At 39.6% G+C, this 26,453-nt stretch overlaps 1 protein-coding gene across 2 annotated transcripts in view; it reads left to right on the top strand.

Moving 5' to 3' along the window:
• The first annotated feature begins 1,545 nt into the window (after positions 1–1,545).
• Positions 1,546–26,453, top strand: part of cacna2d4a (calcium channel, voltage-dependent, alpha 2/delta subunit 4a) — a 78,958-nt gene continuing 54,050 nt past the window's right edge. Inside the window, exons 1-27 of one of the 2 annotated variants that reach the window (XM_018693605.2) lie at positions 1,546–2,839; positions 4,017–4,213; positions 7,378–7,459; positions 10,285–10,401; positions 10,556–10,615; positions 10,963–11,125; positions 11,211–11,342; positions 11,835–11,895; positions 12,660–12,810; positions 13,524–13,598; positions 14,924–15,013; positions 15,159–15,272; positions 15,430–15,508; positions 16,536–16,669; positions 17,602–17,679; positions 17,899–17,979; positions 18,124–18,198; positions 18,356–18,442; positions 18,569–18,640; positions 18,875–18,936; positions 19,193–19,260; positions 19,341–19,386; positions 19,504–19,601; positions 19,781–19,874; positions 20,035–20,127; positions 20,592–20,719; positions 22,906–22,974. In XM_018693605.2, coding sequence (XP_018549121.1) covers positions 4,038–4,213; positions 7,378–7,459; positions 10,285–10,401; positions 10,556–10,615; positions 10,963–11,125; positions 11,211–11,342; positions 11,835–11,895; positions 12,660–12,810; positions 13,524–13,598; positions 14,924–15,013; positions 15,159–15,272; positions 15,430–15,508; positions 16,536–16,669; positions 17,602–17,679; positions 17,899–17,979; positions 18,124–18,198; positions 18,356–18,442; positions 18,569–18,640; positions 18,875–18,936; positions 19,193–19,260; positions 19,341–19,386; positions 19,504–19,601; positions 19,781–19,874; positions 20,035–20,127; positions 20,592–20,719; positions 22,906–22,974 — 2,485 coding nt within the window. In that variant the 5' untranslated portion in view covers positions 1,546–2,839; positions 4,017–4,037. The remainder of the gene's footprint in view (positions 2,840–4,016; positions 4,214–7,377; positions 7,460–10,284; positions 10,402–10,555; positions 10,616–10,962; positions 11,126–11,210; positions 11,343–11,834; positions 11,896–12,659; positions 12,811–13,523; positions 13,599–14,923; positions 15,014–15,158; positions 15,273–15,429; positions 15,509–16,535; positions 16,670–17,601; positions 17,680–17,898; positions 17,980–18,123; positions 18,199–18,355; positions 18,443–18,568; positions 18,641–18,874; positions 18,937–19,192; positions 19,261–19,340; positions 19,387–19,503; positions 19,602–19,780; positions 19,875–20,034; positions 20,128–20,591; positions 20,720–22,905; positions 22,975–26,453) is intronic. The other variant, XM_018693606.2, reaches the window with a different exon arrangement.

The raw sequence follows: 26,453 nt of genomic DNA, 5'->3' as shown, positions 1-26,453 counted from the left end.
GGTGATAGGCACATAAATGATAAAATAACTGCACAGTAAATATAAAAAGTGAGATGAAAGTAGGATAACAGATAACAGATAAGTTTCTCATTAAAAAGATTAGCAGGTTGCAAATTTAGACAACGCATTTCTTTTACAGAGCATTTATGGAGCTTGTATTATTTTGCTATATTAAACTACAGTATATATTCTTGCACCACTGCTGTACTAAAAATGGATTTACTGGACTATAAAGGCTGTTGCAATTGTTCATTGTAAACTTGTGGGTTTTTACAGAGTAGCAACCTGGTATAAGTGTTTTTTTTGCAAATAATTGTGAGTGTGTAAAAAGTATTTGTATGTTGCTTTGCATACACTTTGAAATTCACTCAATTAATTCTATCATGTATCAGACAGGAAGTAGGGAACCACATTTGCAGATTATCTGTCCATTCACACCTGCAGGCAGGCTGTCCAACTGACTTGTATGTCTTTGGACAACAGTCCCTCCTTATGTGATTGGTATAGATTTAATAAAGGGTGAATCAATAAAAGATAACAGCTTTTATTTACATTAATGTCAGCAGCATATTTAAATTTTTAGCAAGGGCATCCAGAGAAAATTCACTGTTTCTTTCCTGATGAAAAAATCAAGAGTTCATCCATGTTAGAGGGAGGGAGGAAGGGAGAGAAGGGGCTAAGACTTCATCTCCATCATCAGTGATCTGGGTCAGTGGGGGAGGAGGAGTAACACAGCTGTTACACACTGCTGGTGTGTGCGTGGATATACATTGCCTGTGTTTGTTTCAGTCTCAGCTGTTTGTCATTAATCTGAACTCTCTCTGCAGTAACTGCAGCAGTATGACTTTTTGTGCGTGCGCCTGATTGTTTTACTGTATTTTCATTTCCATAACAGCATGAGCAGATGTTTTACTCTGTGTGTGTGTGTGTGTGTGTGTGTGTGTGTGTGTGTGTGTGTGTGTATGTGCATGCTTACAGTATCTGAACACATGTTGGCTGAATTTACCTCACACTGCATGGACTGTGTGTGTCCAGTGTGTGTATGTGTGTTAGTGCATAACTACGTAGGAGTGTGTGTGTGTGTGTGTGTGTGTGTGTATGTCTGACTGTGCATCCCTGATATTTAGTTTAATGTAGCTTAATAGTCCCAGCAGCAGACAGCCCATTTGAGCTCCAGACGTCATTTCAGCGTCATGTCTCTGCTGTTACTCTCATATTGTTTAAATGTTATCTGGGCTGTGTGGTGTGCTGTTTTAGGCCGAGCAAAAAACACAAGGTTACTTATCCAAACAATTCATACAAAGCATGAGCACAACTGTCTGTTGTCTGTAGCCATGAGGTTGATCTCAAAATTGTCGGATGGATGAAAGAAGGTGAGACACCTTTGCTATTCTCAACAACACTCCTGAAATAATTTCTCAAATTTCACTCTGACACAGCAGCAAAAAAATCAAATCAAAAGTTAAAATAAAGATGTATATAAAGGATATATTTCTTCCTTAAGTGTTACATAGGCAGACTCAGGTAGAGAAACCAAGCACACAGAGAGTTTTTTTTTTTTTTTTTAACATTAATTACACCTGGGTGAGTGTGTGTGTGTGTGTGTGTGTGTGTGTGTGTGTGTGTGTGTGTACTGTGCATGCATGTGTGTGAGGCAATGTGCGTCCACTAGGTGTCTCAGTGTGTTTCTATTATATGATAGTGACAGTAAAGCATGTCTTCCTCCTCTTATCACGACTCTCATCCCACCAGGACACTCTCTCTCTTTCTTCTTCTTTTGCTCTATATCTCTTTTCTTCTGTTCCTCCTCCAATCCTCCCATTTTCTTCCATTTTCACCTTTTCAGTCTTTCTGCCCTTCTCCCCACCCCTTCTCCCCTCTGACCAACAACTTAAGATAATTCTTACTAGCATGTAACTAGACACCTTTTCCTCCATCCCTTTCGGAGTAACAACAGACACATGGAGAAAGATTAAGCAGAAAAGTGGGAGAAACAGAGGGTAAGAATGGAGAAGAGGTGAAAAAAAGCCTGATGAGAAACCAGGACTAGAAAGACAGTAGGTCAAAGAGCATCAGAGGAATATAAGGGCAAGAGAGAGAGAGATAGTGCGAGATAGTGTTTGTGTTCCTGTGTGTGAGAGAGGGAGAGAGAGAGTGAAAGGGATGGAGAGAGAAAAAGAGAGATGGAGGGAGGAGGGGTTTAATCCTGCCTGGATTATGGTATAAACTGGTGCCGGCGAGCAGGAAGAGATATGCTGGAGAGAGAGGAAGTTCCATTATCCCTCCATCCATCACTCCATCCATCTTACTCTCCAGCCCGTAGTGTATTTGTGTCCCAGCACTGCGTGATTTTGGTTTTGGATCCACGAGGATGTGAAGTCAGCAGAAGGGACGGCAGGAAAATCTGAAGTTGCAGCAGGATTTCTTTTGGCAGTGTCCTGCCTTGGGAATGCCACACTGCTTGACAACAAGGACTAAACTCGTGTGAAGAAAGAAGTTTAACGGGACATCCTGACCCTTCCCGGCATCCTGTAGATCCAAGCGAGGGGGCATGGAGGAGAGAAGTGGATGATGGGAGGAGGAGAAATAGGATTAAGAGGCATGGAGAGGGAGGTGTAGGAATATGGCGAGACTCCGTTGTGACTCCTGGTGTGCAGAACTGACCTTTGACATTGAAGACAAATGCTCTCTAGAATCTTTTGTATGCCGGGATAAGCAGCTCAGCTGACATCAAATCATCGGTCAGACACTTTTTATTCACTATCAGACATATTTGAACTTTCTCTCAAGATCCACATGCCTCAAAGAGATGGTTTTAAAGCCTTGACAACATGACATAGTGAGTAATCCTCTGTGCCATTCTGTCTACAATAATTTAGAGAAGTATTTTAATCTTCCTGCAACCCACTTTTAGGCTCTGGCCTGCGTTTCTTTTAAATTAGCATCCTGCATTTCTGGATAGCACATGTTTCAATCTTTTGTCTCACAAGAAAACCAGCTCTTAAGTCTTTCCACTTAATGACTGTGGCCTCTCAGTGTCATTCCTGGAAGCCAAGCTGAGTCTTAATTCTGTGACTCTTTTTAGGATGACAAGCTTTATCTGCTGTCGGATGTTGTCATTGAGCTTTCTGGGTCCTTGGCTCTTCCTGAGCAGCATTTAGACTGTCACAGATTCTTTCCATGTCGTTATGAATCCTTGTATATTTTAGACTGCTCAGTGACAAATTCAGCTTCCCTTCAAGTCTCTGGACAGTCTCAAGATTTGAACAATGCCTTTCAGAAAACTCAAATGGACCCTTACTTTTTTGTAACAATTACTTTACCAGGCAAGTTGACAAAATGTGGTAGATTTCCCCATGCCACAGCAGGTAGTTATTTTCAAAGAAAAAGCTCTTCAAAGCCACTGTACACTACTTGCCTAGTACCAAACGTGAACAAGACAAAGTTAGTGACTGGCTGGTTAGCATAGTGGAGCATTTAGCAGCTAAAGAGCCAGATATTTTCCTCAGAACCTGGTGGAGAGCAAAAATAGATTTGAAACAAGAGTGAATGCTGGACTTAAATTCCCCAGATGACCAGAAATATGAGTAAATGAATGCTAATGTTGCTATGTATCTGCTGAATGAGTGAGGTGACTGTTTGCTAACAAGTCTGCTATATTGTGTTCATTCATAGTTGTACCACTTGCACAGACATGGTCCTGTACTTTTAGATGGTGAACTTCAGGTTATGCTTTCTTTTTAATCTAACAACAGTATGTAGCGTATAATTCTTTAGACTGAATAATGAAGGATACCAGAGAGAGAGTTTATATAGACTCAGTAGTTGTTGGTTGTTTTTGATGATCCCTTAACCCTGACAGATTGTAACCAAGGCACCATCAACAATCCCCCTCATGATATGACAGTCACCAGTTAGTACATTGCACCTTTATGCTCCCTTGTTTGCACTGTGACCTGAGCGCTTCTAATCTCAATTTGCACTGTCCTCATTTCATCCTTTCCTTTTGGATCCAGCGTACAACAATCTCTGGACTGATGCAGATCGCAGCAGCTGCAGGGATGAACTGCTGGAGTCCGGGAAACGCCGGGAATGCCCATAAATCGGAGAGAAGTGGGCCGCACAGAGGGAAGCTGATGATGCTGATGTGGATTATCCTCTTCAGCTCGCTGTGCCTGATGGTCGACAGCCAGATGAAGATCTCACCAGAAACGTGAGTACAGTTGCGCTGGAAAACCCCTCACACTGACTTTTTACTATCAGGAGGAACTACTTCAGTCAGTTCAGGTTTGGATGTCAGTATAAAGCTACATATTCATGGAAGACACTGAAAAAAACAATTTTTTGCATTTTGTTGTATCCACGGCATAAGACTGACGAAGGCACCATTAATGTTAATCCAGGTTTTGTGAGAGATGCATTTGTACATGTACATTTCATCTGCTTTTCATGCACAACAGATAAAGTTTTTAAATATGTGATCGCTCATAAATCTATTGCAAAGATCATAACTTGACTGACTTGACTAGACAATCCTTTTCACTAACATTTTATCAAGGCATGAAAAATTGCAGAAAAATCTTCTCCTTCATTTTATTTGCACCTGCACTCTCATCACTACTGTATATTGATTTACATGAGAGATATAAATGAAGATTTACAAGGCACTGACATCAGATACTATTATTTTATTCACCTGTGTTCTATGATTGCATCCTCACTAACAATGGGACACAGTATGCTGCTGCATAGCGGTAAATAAAAGTTAGATAACCGCAAACCTAGTGCTGTATTAAGACATTACATCACCAGTTGTGGCAGGTAATTTCCATGTGGACACCCCGGCAAGCCTACATGCAGCGTGACCCTTCTCGAAGCCGCACGTCAGATGGATGAGTCAATAATGTTCTTTCTATTTTGGCTGATTCTCCACACAGATACATATGGGCCATATGGGCACCTGTGGGGTATCGCTAACTGCCAAACTATCAGCCTTTCTGCAGCTACAGCCAAATAAATTGAAGTTGATGTATAAATTTGGCTAATAATCCCACAATAGAAATATAATAATGGTGATCATGCTTCTGGTTTATTATTGAATTTATGTTTTATTTAATCCAGTTATTATCAATTTAATACTAATGGGCATTTCACCATGCCATAGTAAACTGGGACATTTAGAATACACAATTACACACTTGCTACATGACTGAAAACTTTCTAGGGATGGCAATGTTTTTCTGTTGTCTGGTCCACCATTTTGGTTCAGACTGAAGTATCTCAACAACTGCTTGATTCATGGCCATGAAATTTTGCACAGACATTCATGATTCCTATTTGATGAAGTCTATGGCTTTCATAAGTTTAATATTGTTTGTTAATTGTCTTTTCATCTAGCACTATCATCAGGTCAAAATTTAGTCCAGTACTTTGGTTTATTACCAAATACAGTAAAGATCCTCCCATCAACCTCAGCTGTACTTTAGTAACGAACATGTTTGACTAAGATGATGACCACGGTAAAACATCAACATGTTGACATTGTCATTGTGGACATGTCAGCTCAACAACGTTAACATTTAGTGCACCAGAGTGCCTTACAGAGCCACCAACATGGATATATATATATATATATATGTGTGTGTGTGTGTGTGTGTTTGTGTGTGTAACAAGATGGCTTTTACAGAAGCAATAAACTCATATTTTTTTTCAGCGCTCTCTTTTTGTAAGATAAGTGGTCAGTTTTTCTCAGCCGAATGCTTCTTTTGGGAATGAAATGCTGTGTTTGTTCTCTGGAAGCTAGGCGAAGCTCTTTTCCCCTGAACAGTTTTCAGACCTCCTGCTGACTAAAAACACTAACAGATCGATAGAGTGCTGTCAGTCCATAATAGCCTATTAACTGTGTGTCTGTGTGTGTTAACGTGGAGGGGGCTGAGAGGGACAGAGAAACCCAGACAAATACACAGCATTGTTTTTATGCTTGCACTGACTGGATGCTGTTAAAATTTGTGTTTGAATGTGAACATCAGTGGCTATACATACTGTAATACAGCTTTATCAGCCAAAATCATAAAACGTGTTGGAATATAGTTAGTGTATGTGAGTTTTAGACATATACAGCTCTTAGAGTGTGTGTTGACACTGCACATGCAGGAATGACTGAAGGGGATTAAAGCCCCAGAGACAGCAGGGTTCAGCAGGCCAACACAGGTCACTGATCCCAAAGTCCTTCATTCTGCCTGGGGAAGATTTGGCAGCAGGCCCCCTCTGGCTCTGGAAGTTAGTGGGGGCCATGACCGGGACATTTCAGGCCAAGAAGGTCAAATCCTTTGCCTCTGAGGTGAAAACAGATAACTGGCAATGGGTCATCAACAGCAACGACACACTGACACTGGCTGGAATTTTAATGGAAACTGTATTAAGATATTTCAACAACAACCACAATTCTTGGAGAGCAAATCTGATGTTTGAATGATATAATGTATATATCATGAATGTCATTAGAATGTCATGTCATTGTTTAGAAAGTTCTTAATACTGTCATGAAACAATGATCTGACTTATTTCAAAATGTCTATGGGACAAAACCTTTTAATCTGCTTTTAAGAAAAGTATCTATAATACAGGACAGCTTCTGCACTCTCAATCCTCATATTTTAGAATGAACACACTCTCATATCTGGCAATGAACTTATCAACAAGTCAAAAAATGACCGGCCAGTTTTCAGTACCGAGGCTGGCAGGCTAGCTGTTACAACCCTGCCTGCTAACTAGCAGCGAGCTGGCTGACTCCCCATAGGTTGAGCCATCTGTCACATCCTGTCTACTCTCTAACCTCTATTACCTTACCTTGGCTGCATTCACATGGAGGATTTGTAGAATTACTACATGTTATTGAGAGCAGAATTACCCCGTGACCTGGCAGCCTGTCAGCTTTTACTGTCACCTTCACGGTAATCTGTTTTAATCTGTTATTGGTGAATGCAAGGTAACCTCTTAACATGATTGGCTGCACACTTTCAATACATACTGTCTCATTAGCCCCTATATTTCAAGCATAACACAAGATTTGTGATTCAATTGTGAATCTTGCTTCTGGGTATATAAATCATTTTTACTGTTTGTGTAATATGCCTAGGTAACACGAATGGCACCTTTTTCTTCAGACGACCTTATAGAAAATGTTGTAAATAATGACTTATTGTACTGTGTGGCCTGCAGAGAATCCATTCATTACAATCGCTGTACGCATTTATTAATTGCTCGGCAACATTTTGAACTACATTATTACCAAATAGAAAGGATGGGTACCAGTCAATGGGAACAGTGTTAACGGTTTTGAGAATCTGCCCCTGATCATGTTTCCTCTGTGTCCAGGGTGCAGCAGTGGGCCGTGTCCTTTGGCAAAGAGATCACTGCCCTGTCCGCCAAATACTCTGGAGCTAAACTACTACAGAAGGTAAGAGACCACACACATCCACACATGAACAAATAAAACACTTACACAAATACACACACATGCTAAAATCAGCTGCACATACACATACATTTCTAGGGCATCTTATCAATTTAATGTGTTTTATGGCAGCTTAAGATGTATCATTTTGTGTTTCAGTGAATCTCAGACAGACAATTGGTGATGCTGAGGGAAAGTGATGATGGTTGTGGAGGGGACTTAATCCCTGTGATTGATTATCCCTAACATATAGTATTTGGCCATACCAGAGAAGGTACATGTAGAGAGATAGATTGGGGCTGTGCCCTCAGTTTACACTTTCTAGTCTCAATATATTACTAGCTATCTAGAGATTCAGCAGATCGTTAGACCTCACAATGCCATCTGATTACAGTCATTTTCTCATTTCCACAGATTAAAATGTTTAATTTACAGTTGGGCTTTGCAAAGATACAGACAGGGAGCAGCATTGAAAAAACAAAGTTAAATGCAGAGAGACAAATGTACTGTAGAGTGGGATATAGTACACATAACATCATCACATCAGACTGAGACGGGTGGGGTCTGAATTCATCCTTCTCCCCCACCTCCCTCTGCTCCATCAGCCAATAAGAACACGACTGAATGGCATACATTTGCTGTACAACATCTGCACATGGCCCAGAGACCAATCTGATGACACACTTAATTCAAATAACACTTTACGAATACAAACACATATGCACAGGCACACACACATGGACACATACTTTTTTAAAGTATTCATTATGCCTTAATGTTGTGCTTTACAACAGTACAATGTCATGCAGATATACTGTAGCCTACTGAACTGATTTAAATTGTGCTCATATTTGTGTTACTTACCACAGACTCTAGAAGAGGATATGTTTGTGTGTGTGTTTTAGTAATTAGGATGTGCGGTCTCTCTCTGCATGCCACCCTGTAGAATCCCTAGCAGGCCCATTCACCATCTGCCACACACACAGACTGTGTTCACAAAGACATGCACCTACTGATCCTCCACAGTGTATATGTATCTTTGTTTTACCACACAATTTTGCTGTTGTATAGCATGAAACATCCCCCAAACTAGCTCCACATATAACTAACCTGCACAGATTTCTTCCCAACAACCTCAATATTTATTTTGTAGACACAAGTTTCCAAAGGGAGAACCAGAAGATGTAAAATACTGACGAACGTGATCAAGCAGCCACAGAAATAGTGGCAATAAAAGTGATGGTACTGTAGTCGTAGTTACAGTTGTCACAGGAGTAGTAGTTGTAGCAGTTGCTTTAGTAACACTCTCAGTTAGAGTAGTAGACATATGTCTTCTAGTTGCAGACTTTGTCCTTTAATTTAGCCAGTGGTGTGTAAAAAACACCCAATGCATTAGTGTAATCTCGACAACAAGAAGCCATTAATCATCCACCTCTGTCTAATCAATGGCTTTCTCATTATCTGTGGAACATTTAGTGACCGTGTCTTCTTGCCTGAGTAAACTGGATAACATATTCAAAATGTTTGAGCTTTACTTTTGCTGCAAATGGGACTTAGTGGTTATTTGCTGTTGGCTCTAAACAAGCTTTTTATTGTTCTTTCTCTATTTTACATCTGTTTGTCTCTCTTATCTGTGTGATTTAGTCTGCCTGCTCTCTCATATAAAAGAAATTGAAAAGCACCATCAGTTGAAGTGAAAATATATGTATCTTAGTTTACTTTGAATAACAAATTGGACATTTAGTTCTTTGTCAAAGTTTTTAAAATTGTTACAATTTATTTTTTTAGCCAACAGCCTGCCAGAATTTGTAACTGAGTTGTGAAAGGGCTTTTCTTTACCTGCCTGGGATTCTGGGAACTGGAGACTTTCCATTAGCAAGCCTATTTCCTTGAGATTTTGATGTGCTTAGGAAAGGATAATTATCTTACTGAAATAGAAAATGAGTCCATCATTACTGCAGGAAATTAACTTTTCAGTCCACAGGTAACAACAGCATGGGATTGCTTAAATTACATTTATGTAGCTGTGTAAATGAATAGCATATGTTGAACAGATGCACCGGCCACTAGAAGCCAGAGAAGTACATTTAGTTCAATTAAAAACACCTATATGAGTTTGATAAAGCAAACTCTCTGTCCAAAACTGAATGGATTTTTATTTGCTTGAGACCTGGTCAGTTCAGTTTGAATTAGAAACATTTCATTTTGGACTATTTCTTTCCAAGTTCTCTGGTGATTTTGCATCGAGCATGATTTCACTGAAACTTCCATCATAATTAAAAGATTTATATGTTATCATTAACATGAAGTACTATTCTATTGCTGTAGAGTGTATTTTTATTATGGTGAAGTTTTTTATTTATTTTGTCAGTCAGTTATTTAATTGTGGATTCATCATTTTGAAGGCAGTGGTTGTAATTGGTGTAAAAACAAAAATCATTATGAAGATTCCTCTCTCACTGATGCCTTTAACTCCATCATTATGAAAAATATGAATGATTTATAAACCCATAGATTAAGCCATTAAAAAACACAATACAGTCATGAAAACATGCACAGATGTCAGTCAGGAGGCGCAGCGTGCAGTGGATGGTCATATTACAGATTAGGGAAGGGGCCTTGGGAGGGGATCAAGTCAGGGCTTGAGCCCCATCTGTACTACAAACTGTAAGTGTGTGGTGTATGTGAGTGTGTGTGTGTCAAGAGTGCAGCCTGTCTGAGTGTCTGTCTCTCTTGCATGGTTATGTGTGGTGTCTCTGTGTTTGTTTTTCATATTCTTATGTAAAAAAAAATAAAATAAAATAAAAGTAAGTGTGTATGTTTTGCAGAAATACAAGGATGTTGAGGGGGTGGTGAAGATAGAAGAGGTGGATGGAGAGGAGCTGGTGAAAAAGTTTGCAGAGGAGATGGAGGAGATGCTTGGGAGGAAAATGAAGTCTGTGAAGGTACGAGTTTGTTCTGTTAAAGCAAACACACACACACACTTTATGATAACTAGTTTTGCAGACATGACCTTGTTTCAGTCTTGTGTAACAATGGACTTCATAACTCTTTCTACATGGGGAGACTGTATCCCTAATCAGTTGTGTTTTATCGCAGAGGTTAGCAGAAGCAGCGGAGGATGCTGATCTTTACCATGAGTACAATGACACAATGGAGGTATGCGACACTATGCTTACATATGTATCATATTCACCTCTGTACAGTTTGTGAGTTTTGAATGTAAAATACATTCTTACTCTAACAATAAAAGCATGTAACCTCTGGTTTGTACCCTCATCACACTGTTTGCTCTGTACTGATGACCTTTCTTCATGGTATTTGGTAGTGTCTACAAACTGTGTAGACAGTCTCATCAAGCTATAAGAAGATTAAAGTTTATCTGCACACTACACACTGCACTGTGTTGAACATAAGCCTATATGACACCTGCATACTGTACTGTCTGTCCTCAACTTTTCATCATATATTCTATATAAAGTCATATCTGTTATTTTTCCACCTAGTTTGACTATTATAACTCCATGCTGATCAACACGGTGGATGAGGATGGGAACCCAGTGCCGCTAGGAGGAGAATTCCCCCTGGAGGAAAATGAACACTTCAATAAATTGCCAGTCAATACACAACAGAGTAACATACAAGTCCCCACTAATGTCTACAACAGAGGTAACACTCACACACTGTGCAGCCTGCATTCCCTTGCACATCACCTGTAGAATATCTATTTTATTCTTCCTCTCGCTTTTTGCAGATCCAGACATTGTTAATGGCGTCTTCATGTCTGAGGCTCTGAATGATGTGTTCATCGATAACTTCCAGAAAGATCCAACTCTCACATGGCAGTACTTTGGCAGCGCCACAGGCTTCTTCAGGCTGTACCCAGGTATGTATACATTTAGGACAGCACACACGTTTCAGTATCAGTATCAGTTTTCAGTATCTTCTCCAGAGTTGGCACAATGTTGAGACAACATGGAGCTGAGAGCAGAGCTGTGCATAAACATCAAGCCACACAAGCCAAACAGTATACTTACACAGCAACTGACGATGCAGGAAACTGTCGGTCAAACGTGATGACTCAGTTTCATCCACAATGTGGCTGCTGATGAGTCCTCCTCTGTGTGTGTGTGTGTGTGTGTGTGTGTGTGTGTGTGTGTGTGTAAGGGAGAGGAGTAATTAGCAGAGGATTTGTGACACAGCTTGTTTTACTCATCTGCTAGCTCATCCATCACTCCCTCATTTGACAGTCTGTCACCATCCATCCTTGCATCCATTCGTTCATCCAGCCATCCATTCAAGCAGCTGCGGTTTGCCATCTGACCATCACTTTTTGATCACTCTCTCTCTCCATCTGTCTCCCTCTCTTTCTCTCCAGGGATCCAGTGGATTCCAGATGAGAACGGTGTGGTCACCTTTGATGCCAGAAACAGAAATTGGTAAGTCCATATTCATGTCTGTCTCAGGTCTACTTCCTTATTGATGCATTAGGAGCAAGATAGTGCTTCTCAGGATGCCGTCCTTATGAATGTTGTGCACTGAAGGATGGCAGAAGAACCAGAGTGACTCAGCTCAACCCCTAACTCCAGTTGAAACTCAGTGCCAACAATCATCAGCCACCATTAGACATCACTGAGTGTCTAAATGTTTAGTTTTCTCAGTGTCATTCAATCATTCATTATATATATCACTTATCCTTAGGGGTTGTTGAGGCAACAGTGCTAATCACCACTGTGCTGCCCTTTTTCAGTTTCAGTTTTTTACACCTGCCCTTTTCCTACTGTGACATGTCACAGTGTCTTCCATGTAAAAGGTCTACCAAGTAAAATAGAACCTGGATTTACTGCTCGGAAACAGTAAATTAAGTTCCAGGAACTCTGGTTCTCAGACAAACATACTGTACTCTGGAGAGCGGAAAGTCAAGGACAAGACAGTGTTGAGCTGGAGAGTTTTCCAATCACAGCTGCTGTGGGAGAAATCTCATTAATGTTAATGAGCTTGGAAAATCAGGGGACAGTGATAAAGAGATGAAGGGAAGCACGGATGGAAGAGCAGAGGAACAAATAAAAGGATAAGGCTTGAACTCTGTCAGCTCTGTCTGTCTACTAGATTATTGGTAAATAACATACAGTCTCTGTTAATGGCAATGTTGGGTTACATTATGTTAAAAATGGTCTGTACTGCTCCCTACATCTCTCTCTAGGTATATCCAAGCAGCCACGTCTCCTAAAGATGTGGTAATTGTGGTGGATGTCAGTGGCAGTATGAAAGGACTCAGACTGACCATAGCCAAACACACCATCAATACAATCTTGGACACACTGGGAGAAAATGACTTTGTTAACATCATAGCTGTAAGTACACACACACACACACACACAGAGGAAAGATCACAGACACACGTGAGCAGTTTAAGACTCACTAGTGTGTGTGTTTAAGTCCTGTTGAGTGTGACATAGAGATTAACACCCTAACACACAAATCAGTCAAGCAAATATGCAGGTACAGTAAAGAGGCGTCACATCAAAACTTCAATTCATTTAGTTTTTCAGTTTTTCAGGATTTTGGCTGTGCGTAGCCCTACAACTACAAATCGGTGTAATAAGCATGGTTTATCCTGGTATTACTGTGTGTGTAATCATACGCCTCCTGCAAATCCGCTGCCCTTAAGCTGTTTTTACACAGAATTTAAAGCTACACTCTGGTCAATGGAGTGACCATGCAGCAAAATGAAAGTCAGTGCTTGAGTTTTATTTTGAAATGAGATATCCTCAGTCAGAAATAAGGGTTTAAATCCCATTTTCTTGTGAGGGATAACATATTGTAATTTAGCTCTGAACTTGACTTGACCCATCTTAAACTTTGAATTAAATATCAGTTGACTACCAGGTCATATTTAATTTACTAGTTAATTAAATTAAATAAACAGCATTCAGATATTTTAAACTTGTATAATCAGTGTCTGTGTCACAGAATCAGACACTGGCTAAGTTCATCATGTTGACTATTGATCGTGCTGATCATTGATTATATTGAGTCATATGGTATATGTGGTTTCTCTCTCCAGTACAGTGACTATGTTCGTTACGTGGAGCCCTGCTTCAAGGGCACACTGGTACAAGCTGATCTGGATAACAGAGAGGTAACACACACACACACACACAAAACACACACAGGGGCTCACAGCTAATTAATTCACTTAACCTCTGTTAACCTATTAATCGTAAGCTGTTATCTTGCTAATCCTCCAAAGACAAAGATTATGCAGTCATCAGATCACAGTTGAAACATCATGGTGAACCTGTGTTTTCCCGGGTGAGAAACTGTTTGTTGCAGGATTCAGTGATGAAACTCGGAGAACCACGTCATGTTTCTTGTGTGTGTGCGCTCTTTGTCTATTAGTGTTTTAACAATACAGATATTTTCTCCAGTTCTTTCCATCATGCACCATCTCCTCTTCTTCATCGTTGACATTTCTTTTCTTCCATTGCACCTTTTTTAATTTACATGTACAACTCCAAGAATATTTCATTGTTTTATTGCTGTTTTCATCTCTTTTTTCCTCCTCATCTCCTGTTTCTTCTGTTTTGTATGTCCCAACACCTGCTCAGTCTGTTCAGTCTTGTGTGTGTGTGTGTTATGCGTTGGATGTATGCCCTACTTTCACTCCCCTTCACATCATCGCAGATCAGGTAAGGTTGCTGGCTGCTGACAATTTTAAGTAGGTCACATGACCTGTCAGCGAGGGATTTGATTGGTTGAATGCCTAGAGAGGCAGGCTGTAACAGAATGGGCTTACAGATGTTGGCTGACATACTTACGCATTAACTCATGTAACACATGCATACACACACATTTACAGGAGGACAATCTCAAGTTTTGTGGCTGTTATACAAGAGTTCTTACATTACCTAACCACTATTAACCTTGTTTACTCCCACTGTAAGTCAGAAGGAGTTTACCCAAACTCTAACAGAGACCAATGTGTGTTTAAAAACTTTTTTAAAATCAGTTTTGTTAATATACAGCATAGAATCACAGCATATACAAGAATAATCACAGCAACAATTTACACTTATCTTGTATTTGTAAGGGGGTATCAAATTCTGTATGGTGGCTTGGTCTATCTCTTGTCTACTCAGTGGTAGGACCTACAACAGTGTAGTCATTCATCACAGCATGTGTGTGTGTGTGTCCGTGTTTGTGTCTCTGTGTGTGCGCATGTTGATTAATCCTGATTACGTCCTGGTGTTGTAGTGACTTTGCTGTAATTGGTCAGTGTGCCAGGGAACCAGGGATAATCCCTCCTCTACACTCTTTCTCTCACTTCCTCATGATCTCTCTCTCCCTCTTTCTCTGCGGTGACCAATTCACCTGCATTAACTAAGAGTAAAATTAAGAGTAAAATCCAGGGCTTAGTGACAGTGTCCATTTAAAAGAAAAACTTTGTTGTGTCTCTGTCTCCAGCATTTCAAACTTTTGGTTGAAGAACTTCATGTCAAAGGAGAGGGCAAAGTGAAAAATGCAATGAAGGAATCTTTCAAGATCCTCAATGAGGTTAGTTACTCAACAGTCACAGAAATGGTTAGCGATTAACAATATACAGGACTGCTGGCACTCAAATGAGTCTGAGTCAATTGCTTTCTTAAGCACAACGTCTAGAGATTAAATAAATGGTGTGCGTGCTTGTGTGTGTGTTAAGGCCGCAGCGCTGGGCCAGGGCAGCCTGTGTAACCAGGCCATCATGCTGATAACAGACGGAGCCATGGAGGACTTCCAGGATGTTTTTGAAGAGTTCAACTGGCCAGAACGACGGGTATGACACACACTCTCACGCACAAGCATGAGCAAACAACCAGCACTAGTGAAATGTACTGTGAGCACATTACACTATTTGTATTAAGTTGTTTGGAGAATTAAATGGGGGTGATTTATCACATGTTACTATATACTGTTCTCTGCTGTCTCTCCAGGTTCGAGTGTTCACCTATCTAATTGGAAGAGAGATGACATTTGCCGAAAATGTCAAATGGATTGCCTGCAACAACAAGGGTAAAAACCAGCTGGTTTTTCTTTAGTTTGCTGTCTTTGGGAGGAATCAAGTGCTTAATCTGCTGCAGATGAAACCTTTATAATACAGATGGGAAAGTTGAGCAACGACAAATAGGGAAATAGATATGAAACTTTTTAAGTCTTCAATAAAGCCGTTTCTTTTACCAAGACAAAAGGTCTGTTGGCCGTCTGTGGTGTTCCCAGGTGGTGCTGTGGAACAGGGTATCAGGTGCTGCCCTCTTGTGAATTACATGGGGTCATGCAGCAGCTCAGACCTGAAAATAATCACTTTATCCTGCTCCGAGCACATCAAAACCCCCTGACTAAATACCTGATTATAAGCACAGATACACTGTAAACACATTCCTGGCCAAAAAAAAAAAAAAATCATACTTGTGTGTCTGTGTGTGTGTCTGTGTGTAATGGGTAACAGGTGCAATCCCTTCTGTTGCGTGCACTGGCGGTTGCTTTTGCCAACAACAAAATATCAGTCATAAACAGACAAACATGCTCATTGTTATACTCCTGCAAAAACCTCCTATATGCAGTTTCAGTTTTAGTTGAGCAAGGAGGTCTACTTAACAATAATAACAGCAGCGCTCTTGAGGCGACTCTACAAAGGCAAAATGGGTTTCACATATTCATATCTGGCAGTGCTTCAGTAGTCTGTTGTCACTGAGCAGCTTCACTGCAGGTATCCCATTGACGTCATTGTCCTCCACTTGTAGAAATGCCATAAACGTTAGACTAAGCCAAGCTTTAAAAAAACGTCAAAAGCACATTCACATCGATGGGAGATTAAAGCTGTTTTTTTCATGAAAAAACAGCTTAGTGTTTGGACCACAAGGTTTTCTGATGTCAGATAAATGAATTTATTGCTCTTAAAATAATACCCAAAGGTAGGAGGCAGAAAGATAAACATAATATGGTAACACTTTATTTGCTAAAATTTGTGAGTCCTAAGGTTTTCCATCCCAGTAAGTTGTTATATATGGTAAATGTGTACATGTATTTGTGTCTACTACAGGTTACTACACACACATTTCCACACTTGCTGACGTACAGGAAAATGTTATGGAGTACCTCCATGTTCTCAGCCGGCCTATGGTCATCAACCATGATCATGACATCATATGGACTGAGGCCTACATGGACAGTGTGGTCAGTCTACTTCTTCGTATTAGTGTGCTTGATGGGGAACACACACTATTATCTTCTGTTATCTATTATTATCCAATTTTATTCCTTCATGGCAACAGAGCAAATGCAGTCTGTCTGTCTCTCTCTCATTCAAAACCCCTCCATCCAGTTCATCCCAGACACCAACACTATCTCCTAGCAACATCCTAGCAATCACACAGAACTGCTACAAAGATACCCATACACCATACCAGCCCACCTCTGCCTGCCCTGTCTCTCTCCTTCATTTCGGTATCTCTTCATCTGCACCATGTGTGGCTAATCTTTTCACTGCCATTTCATGCTTTTTATTCTTTCCTCCCCTCCATCTCCACCTTCAGTTTCCAAGCACACAAGAGGTAATCATATTAAGAGCTTTACAACTTTACTTTGCTAAACTTCCCTTTTAATTAATGTTAGCTATGAAATACAGTATATAGTATCTGTAATGTCTTGCTTATCCCTTTATTTACAGTCAACAGCTAACTGTTTCTAGTGGTGTGAAATAGTTTAGGTTTCCCCAGAAACCTGAAGGTTATCATGCTGCTTTGAAGTTGCTAGGTGGCTTTTAATTTTGTGTCAGTTTTGAAACTTATCTCCACTGCTTTACTTTCTATTTAAGTCATTTTACAGGAGCATTTTTAAACTTATTTGAGTGAATATTGGTTAGCTTAATGTAATGCCAACGTCTTTGGTTTAGAAAAGTTAGCCAAACAAAATATTGCCTTCCAATCCATGCATTCACATTTCACTTTGTTTTCCACCATGGGTAAATACTCCTCATATTTCATCAGCTGCCTTCATTAATTATAATAATTTGCTCATAAGCTAATTAACTTTGCTTTTTAACAGAGGAAAGTGAAATGTAAGTTGATATATTGATGAAAAACATTTTTTGTTTGTGTGGATCTTAGCTGTTCAATACTCAGGCCCAAAGCCTGCTCCTGATGACCTCTGTAGCCATGCCTGTATTCAGCAAGAAAAAAGAGACCGTAAGTATGAATTTTATCACCACTAATAGTGTTACTTTCAGTAGGCATCACTTAAAATTTGTGCATTTTTATCCATGAATGCCTTTTCTGCTTCATATGTATGAGTAAGCACCCATTTTCAAAGTATACAGAATCCACACAAACCATCACATTTCAGTATCAATTTTATATTTTATTCTCTGTTTGTCAGTTAATGTACCTGTTGTATGTTTCCTGTAGTTGTCTCATGGGATTCTACTGGGAGTGGTGGGAACTGACGTGGCCCTAAGAGAACTGATGAGATTAGCTCCAAGATACAAGGTGAACCATTCACAGCAAACAGTGTACTGTGTTATAACACAAACAAAGTTGGAACATACTGTACTGTAAAATACCGCACTGATTCTCCCCCAGTGATGTTGATGATGCACTCTGTGTGATTGTGTCTGATCTCTGCCTTTTCAGTTGGGTGTCCATGGTTACGCCTACCTCATCACTAACAATGGCTACATTCTGTCGCATCCTGACCTACGACCTCTGGTACAGACTCACATTGTATTATACAGTGAAATATTGAACTGAGAAACATTTCAAACTTTACACCTTTACTTATCCATGCAAGGTAAAAAGAAAAATTGTTACCAAAGACGTATTTTGTTGTTGATGACGTTTGTGCATTTCTATGTGTGGGTGACAGTATAAGGAAGGGAAGAAGCTAAAGCCCAAACCCAACTACAACAGTGTTGATCTGTCAGAGGTGGAGTGGGAAGACACTGAGGAGAGAGTGAGAAACACACACTAACACAGACATTTCTGTCCTTTACGGTTCTCTGTTTTCTTTTTACTGTATATTAGTGTGAGGTTGCATTTATAGCACAATACAATGAAACTCTTCATGTCTATGTTTTAGCTGAGGACGGCCATGGTTAAAGGAGAAACTGGAACATTATCTTTAGACGTGAGAACTTCAGTGGATAAAGGAGTGAGTACTTTTTTTACAAAGGGAAATATCTTAACTATTAGATCGGAGATTACATTTCCCTCTCTGTCTTCCTTCAAGGTTTTATTTTCTGTTCTTGTACTATTCAAGTTTTGTTCTCTGTTGTATTTCTTAATTTTATTAGTCCTTTTGTGTTTTTTTGCACAAGCTGTCTATTGTTCTCTCTGCTATCACTATTATTTTTATAAACTCTGTTGCTCTTTTTTTCTCTCACAGAGGAGAGCAATGTTCTTAAAGAATGATTATTTCTACACCATCTTAAATGAGACGCCATTCAGGTTTGTCTGATTGCTTTTAACTTAACAGGATCTGTTCTAGTCTGATATTATGTCTAGCCAACACTGATGCTCAGAGTGACAACTAATGCTTATAGCTGGAAAAATCTATGAGCCCTAAAATAGTTATCATGAGCATGATTCATTCTGCCAGTGGCAATAAAGTCACAGTATATTGTCACAGTGTATATTGTCTTTCTAAAACTTCAACATTTAATATAATGCAAAATAAAATAAATCTCTTTTCTGTGTCTGACAGTCTGGGTATAGTGTTAACCAGGGGATATGGACAGTATATCTTCACAGGAAACGTCTCTGTGGAGGAAGGTAAGTCTCCCTCTTCAGTCTCAATCTATCTGTCTTTCTTACTCTTCCTTGCTCATATGTTTTTTTCTGTTTTGCTTCAGGTCTTCATGACTTACTGGCTCCAGATCTGACCATAGCCAGTGAGTGGTGAGTAGAGCTGGTGAAACATAGACATTATGGGTTTCACACTACATCGCTGGATGTAGTTCTTCATCATAACACGTCTGTTCATTTTTTATCATGCTTGTCTGTATGTGTTCGTAGGACATACTGTGAGACGGACATTGACCCAGCCCATCGCAAGCTGAGCCAGCTGCAAGCTGTAGTGCGATACCTCACTGGCAAAGAACCAGATCTGGAGTGTAAGTGGACTCTTCAGTTTTGGCACACCATCTCTTGATTTAGGAAAAATAAAATACACTTTAACCCTGGTATTTCTCAGCAAGAGGATGCTGTGTGTTTACATGTACACCAGAAAGCAGATCAACTTAAAATGAGACACATTAACATGATTATTAGATTTATGTTTTTCCCTCTACAGGTGATATGCAGCTGTTGCAACAAACTCTGTTTGATGCTGTAGTCACGGCTCCTATGGAAGCGTATTGGACAGCTCTTATGCTCAACACATCTGGGTTAATATTAACACACATGCACACCCACTTTAATGTTCTTTCAATTAAAATGTGGACTTTACACATGATTGTTCATTTTATTTTAACAATATTTACCTTGTCACTCTCTACCCACCTCTCTGTTTTACTCTCTCTCCCTCCCTCTCTCTATATCTCTCAGTATGGAGGACGGGGTAGAAACCGCATTCTTGGGGACCCGTTCAGGCCTGATGAGATTCCAGCGGTACACTGGTATTGAGAAAAGAATTGCCAAGTGAGTGTAAAAACACACACATTTTGTATATTAAAATTGTGTTAAATCTGTTTATGTGACAGTTATAGCAATTAAAGACTTGAATTACAGTAAAGTGTGAGTTCGCCCTCTGGTGGTCAATGAAAGGAAAGCTGGTAATGACTCTCCAAGTCAAAGTAAAGAATCCTGTTTAAGGTTTCATCACTCCAGAGGGGACACTGTTTAAGACTGTGTTGCTCTCACAGACATACAGTATGTCTGGGTTGTGTTTTCATGCGGACATCCAGCTGTTGAGATGTAACAACTGCAAACACATTAACAATTTCCATCTTAGTATGTTTTAGTATGTTATTATGTTTCTTTCCTCAACCGTCCCTGAATGTGGTTTTCTTTTTCCTATCCTACTTTTCTTTCTTCCTTCTTACCTACTGTCATCATTTTTAGGCAGTAGGTTTTTCTTTAAGCTTATTTTTGTCTCTCCCCAGGTCTTTCCTGACCTCCACAGACAAGGAGAATATGTTCACATTGGACCATTTCCCAGTGTGGTACCGCAGAGCAGCCGAGTACCCAGCTGGACAGTTTCTATACTACATGCCCAGACAGGACACTAGAGGTATAGGAGATGCCTTTACTGAGCAAACACACACACACACATGGACACAAAAAACATTTTTTGTGCTTTTTTTATATCCAATTTTCTCAGCCATTTTCAGCAGGTTGAACCAAATCTCTCTCAATGACAGGTTCATTTCTCTGTAGCCAGCAGGTTACAACTGCTCCTTTCTGTTTACTTCATTGTGAATTTATGTAGTTTGTATCAACATGGTTTCTTGCTCAGGTTTGGAAAGTCTGAAGAATGTTTCTTTAATGAGACAAAATGCCAAGAAAGTGTCAGTTCAGTCGTGATGGATTTTCTATTTCGGCACATGTGAATGTTACTACCATGAAGAATAATTGGCAGCTCCAGACTGACAACTTTAACAGCTACTGTCATCATGTTTATCCTCATCTCATACTAACACTTAACTCCATTTTTAAATCTAGTTGAAAAATGAAGTAAGATGTGATTTTGAGCTTGGCTCTACTGTGCCTTTGGATTTTATTTTCTTACTCATCTCTACTACAGTGAGTAATTTAAGCACTTTAAAAAAAGAGATTTGACTTTCATCTTCACAACACAGTGCAGACTTGTAATAAATAAAATGTAATTAGGCTGAGTTGCAGAATATTCAATGAGGTTGAGGCTGATAATACTGCTCTTCCTCATGACAGAGTACAGGGTGTGCGTATATATCCACTTCCTCATTTACTTAAAAATTCTAATTAAATGTAGCCTTACATTTACAGATAAATGTAAGGCTAGTTATGATTTCACCCACCAGCAAAACTTCAAATAGAAAAGAGACTAAATTATATGTACCGAATCTAAAGATTTTAAATCTTGACGGTACATGTAGAGGATGACAAAGAGTTTGAGGCTCTATTTCTAAATCCTATTTTAAGATGGTGATAAATAATTGATAATGTGTTTACACTGATATAATGAGACATATTATCATACCACCATCATTTTAATATTTGATGTTTAAACATTAAAGAGCCCTCTGTAATTTTTGGGGTGATGGTAAATACAGTGTGTTGTGTTCAGATGTGTTCAGGGACTATGAGGCTGACTATAGCACCACCTTGGGTGCAGAGGAGGTGGAGCACCAATCGGAGGAGGGAGGGAGAAAACGAAGGAAGGCAGAGGAGGATGTGGTGGTGGTGGAGGAGGAGGAGGAGGAGGAGGGTAGAGGAAAACTGTTACTGATACTTGGCATGCCTCCTCTGTTTACTTACCGCTGGTTGTGTTCTTCCTCACCCCTTCAAAGCACGAGGAGTGCTGTGGCCCTTCTTTTCCATTTCTTCACCCTTCTCTTTAACAGACTCTTCTTCTCTTTATCTTTTTCTAGCTCTGCTCTTTTTCTCTTTTTTTCTTCTCCACTTTCTCTCTCTCGTTCTCTCACTGCATGAGCATGCAATTTAAGTATGGGAACCTCCTCTCCTCTTAGGCAGTCAGTAAGGTTTTGGTTCATTTGTATTTTGCTGATTCTGAGGAAAGTCAGAATCTGGTTTCATAGTTTGTTGGCTTGTCATTTTTTCTGTCATCATTATGTTACTACACCATCTTACAATATGCAGTGGCTTGAAAACCAGTAAAATCCCATTATAGAATTTCCAGTTCTGTGACTATCCTGCAGGCATAGACTGGTTTTGTCTTAGGGGAGTGAATAACAGAAATATAAATATGAGGCACATGGAAACACATAATACACAGACAGAGGCCTTCTGTTATGAGTGTATTAGTTGGTTAGCTCTCATAATCTGTGTTACATAATGCTTAAAATGTTAATCTGGCTGGAATCTGTGGCTTGGTGACAGTTGGCATCTGCTGGCATGAAGGCTGCGAATAGACACACAGACAATGAATGCATGGCTTTAGTAAATATCACCTCCCTAGTCCAAGTCAGTCTGTCACTCACATATTTGCAAACACATTTTGGCATATCTGTACTAACACTTCAGCTGTCACTACCTCTGTGGGTGCTCACAAAAGATGAGTATGTGAAAATTAAATATTTCTGGGAACATTTTCCTGTTCATTTCCTGTGCATGCATATACACCTGCATGTGTCTATGTTTGGAAGGAATATTTATGTCTTGTGCTTTTCATGCATGCACCCATGTTCCTACATGCATGTGTTGATAAGGTATTATATTCTTACTACTTCTTGCTAATTGTGTGTCTTGCTCTCCCAGCAGGGAGGATAGTGATCGCCACCACTGCTGTCACTGTGACGGTGGGCACGAAAACTGCCATCGCTGGAGGTAGGATGACAATTTTCATTTACATACACACTGTCACACTCTGTCTTTTACATACATGCCTCATTCCACCATTCTCTTCCTTTATCTCTGGTTGGTCGTATCACCTTCTAATTGCTGGTTTTGATGTGCTGGGTTGTCATTACAAATTAATGACAAAGTTGCATACTTTATTGTATCATTGTAGCAGGTTCCAAAAAAAGTTTAGCTTGTATGGTATTCACAAACTTATTCTGCTGTGGTATTCACTGTAAAGTTGGTGTGGATGAGATAGTAAGGTCTTATGAGGGCCAGATTTTGTGCAATTTGCAAAGATTTGAAGATCACCACAGTTAATTTAATTGGCAAGGTTTCCTCAATAGGATGAATAGTTCATACAGATGTTGTGATTAGAGCATGACCTGACCTGACTGATACTGATTTTTTAAGGATAGGTACTGATATCAGTCCTTGAAAATTATTTTAAAAATCTGATGATCAGAATCTGATCTAATTTTTTTTAATGAAGATGCATAAATAGATATTTTACAGTTCAATAATAAACTTTGTTATCAAATAAATCAGTAAGATAGTATGAAATATGGTAAGATGTAAACTGTAAAGACAAAAAACTAAACTATATTAAGTACTAACTGTTAAAAATCAATGTCCAATGCACACAAAAATACTTGTCATGGACTTGCGTTTGAAGATAACATGGACAAATCTTTCAAGTGCATCGATTAAGTGGAAATTTGAACATCTACTCGATGAAAACTGGGCAACTTAATGTGATATAATTAAAAGCAAGTCCCTCTAGTCCTCCTTGATATTGTCTCTGGTTAAAGCTCCAGAACAGCTACTTTTGTTGTGGCTACAGCTTTACCTTTGTTGTGGCTGGTTTCTTCAGTAGCTTCTAATCTTCAGTTTCATCCAGGCTCCTGACGATTTTGTGTATGATCTTTTGTTGAAGACGTCTCATAAAATAAGAATAAGGAAACGTTTATGGAGCTGTAATTGTGTGATTGAGTCTATGCTTGAGTGTGTATTTTACACAGAAACATTTTGCCTTATAGTCTCTGGCTTTGTTTCACTGTTTCCTGATGTGTGGGTTTTTGTGTATGTGTTTGTCCTGGTAAGCCCATCTGTGACTGACACACTCATCAGTCATAATTATCTGAGTGCGACAAGACTCTCTTGAGCTGCATCCTGAGACGGTGTGTGTGTGTGTATGTGTGTGTGTCTGACTGAGTGTATACCTGTATGCATTTGGCATCTCATTACGGTGAAGGACAGACAGAAAAACACACTCATACACACTCAGACACACTTGCACACAAACACACACTTATCTGTATTTCACAGCTTTTGTAGAAATTGTCTCAGGTGTGAAAATCATGTTATATTTGGAAATGGAAAACAGGGGGAGCAGGGAGAAGCCAGCGAGAGTTCAAAATAGATGTGTTTCTCTCTGTCTCTTAATCTCACTGCCTCTCATTCTTAATGTTTCTCTTTTTTCTCGCTTTTTTTGTTCATCTCTCTCTCTCTGCTTGTTTAGGAACATTAACGTCATAGGATGTTAAATCCAGAGCTCTGCTTTGGCCTACTATACTGTCTCTATCGGCAATTTTCAGTAACCCTAGAAACTAGAAATGGCATACAGATATTAAATAACTGTTACATCTTTAAAAAAAAAAAGTAGCAGAGTACTATTAATACCAAGAAGATGCAAAGGTAAAATATTTGTAATAAGTCATATTCATTGATATAAACAGGGTTTTTGGCTTTTCAGATGGTAGATTGTCAAATGATGATCATCAATTCAAGGTCTAAGGTCACAGACATTTTTATTCACTGCTGTATCACTGGATGTCAAGTGGAACAGCTTTTCTACCACCTGCCTCACTTCAACAACAACACAGAGGAAAAGGCTGTATCAATGTTTTATAGACTTGCTCTTTCTGACTTTCTCTTATACACACACACACTCGCGCGCACACACACAAACATGACTCACTATGTTTCACCCTCTTGACACTCTTCTTTACCCTGTTAAACCCTCACATACATCTCTCTTTTTTTAGCTTCTCCCTTCCCAAGCTGTCAGACCTGTCTCCCTTCACTTCCCCCTTGCTTTCCTCTCTGTCTTTTTCTTCCTCTTGTTACTCTCTTTCCCCTGTCATGTCATTCTTTCTCTTATTCCTTTGCTCTTGCGCTTCCTCTCTGCATCTGTTTCTTGCCATATATGAGTAAGCGAGGCTCTCTCATCACATTTATCTCACAAGGGGATCAAATATTCAAAAGCTGCCTCATCACAGGCCATATGTACAGTACATACAACCAAAAAGCTGTACTGTATCCACCTTTGGCATCACTCCTATGCTTGTATGAGTGTACCTATTCCTTGATCTAGCATTTAAACAAATCTGCGTGTAAATAAAATTAGAATTTGCAGTTTAAATGTAGCACAAAAATGTTAACACATTTTCAGTGTCTTGTTCAGAGTCACAGGTATTTGCAGACAAACTGGACAGCTGGACTTAGGCTATGCAGCTGACATATCTTTTTGACAAATATCTTGTAAAAATCACCCGACGTTCACTTTATGAACATGGTGGGTAAACAGCTGCTATTTTACACATCAGAGTTGTCTTTCTTGAGATGAAATATGGTTTCTGATTAATGCAAATATTTAATACCGTGATGGCAATAACCAGTTAAAAAGGTTGTGATTCCATTTATGACCACTGGGTGTCAGTGTTTGTCTGAACAGAAACTGGTCAGTTTACCACCCGCGTCTCAGTGCATTTTGGGTTTAGCTTTCATGCTGATTTGGTGGCAGATTTAATTTCCGCTCCTGTGATGAAGGCCAGGGATTTGGTATTTCAGAGGCTGATCCAAAATCAGTCAACAGTGACTACAAAAACACTGTGTTTATGCTGTTCTAAGGCTCAGCAATGGATTAGTATATCTCAGTGGCAGAAGTGACAGGCTGTATGTAAATAAACCTAATACGCTCCCACTGACAGAGAAGCAGACTGAGAGAAAGAGAAGAAGAAATAGCGATAAGTGGGCAAATAAAAAAGACAGAGTGAGAGAGTATGGAAAGAATAAAGGATAAAGAGAGGATATGTGACATGGGGGAGGAGGAGAGGAAGCAGGGGATAAGGATAAAAAAGAGGGAGAAAAAGAAGTAAGATAGGGGAGGTGAAAAGTGAAAAAAAGACTCACAATAGACCAGACACAGCAAAGGATAAAGAGGGCAGAGATGAGAGAAAAGAAGGTGAAAAGACTAAAAAAAATGATGGGAGAACAGGCGACAGAAAGATAAATGGAGACAAGATAAGTGAGAGCAGAAGGGAAGAAGAGAGACAATGAGAATCAGAGAAAGGTGAGAGGAGATAGAGGGCAAGGGACAGAGACAATGGGATAAAGTACATTCTACAGAAAAGCTGTTGTCACGACTGATTTATGTTTCATCTGCCCCTGTGCATTTATTCCAC

The sequence above is a fragment of the Lates calcarifer genome, linkage group LG18 (genome assembly GCF_001640805.2).
Source record: "Lates calcarifer isolate ASB-BC8 linkage group LG18, TLL_Latcal_v3, whole genome shotgun sequence".
Classification (NCBI taxonomy): domain Eukaryota; kingdom Metazoa; phylum Chordata; class Actinopteri; family Centropomidae; genus Lates; species Lates calcarifer.
This window is presented reverse-complemented; position numbering and strand designations above follow the sequence as displayed.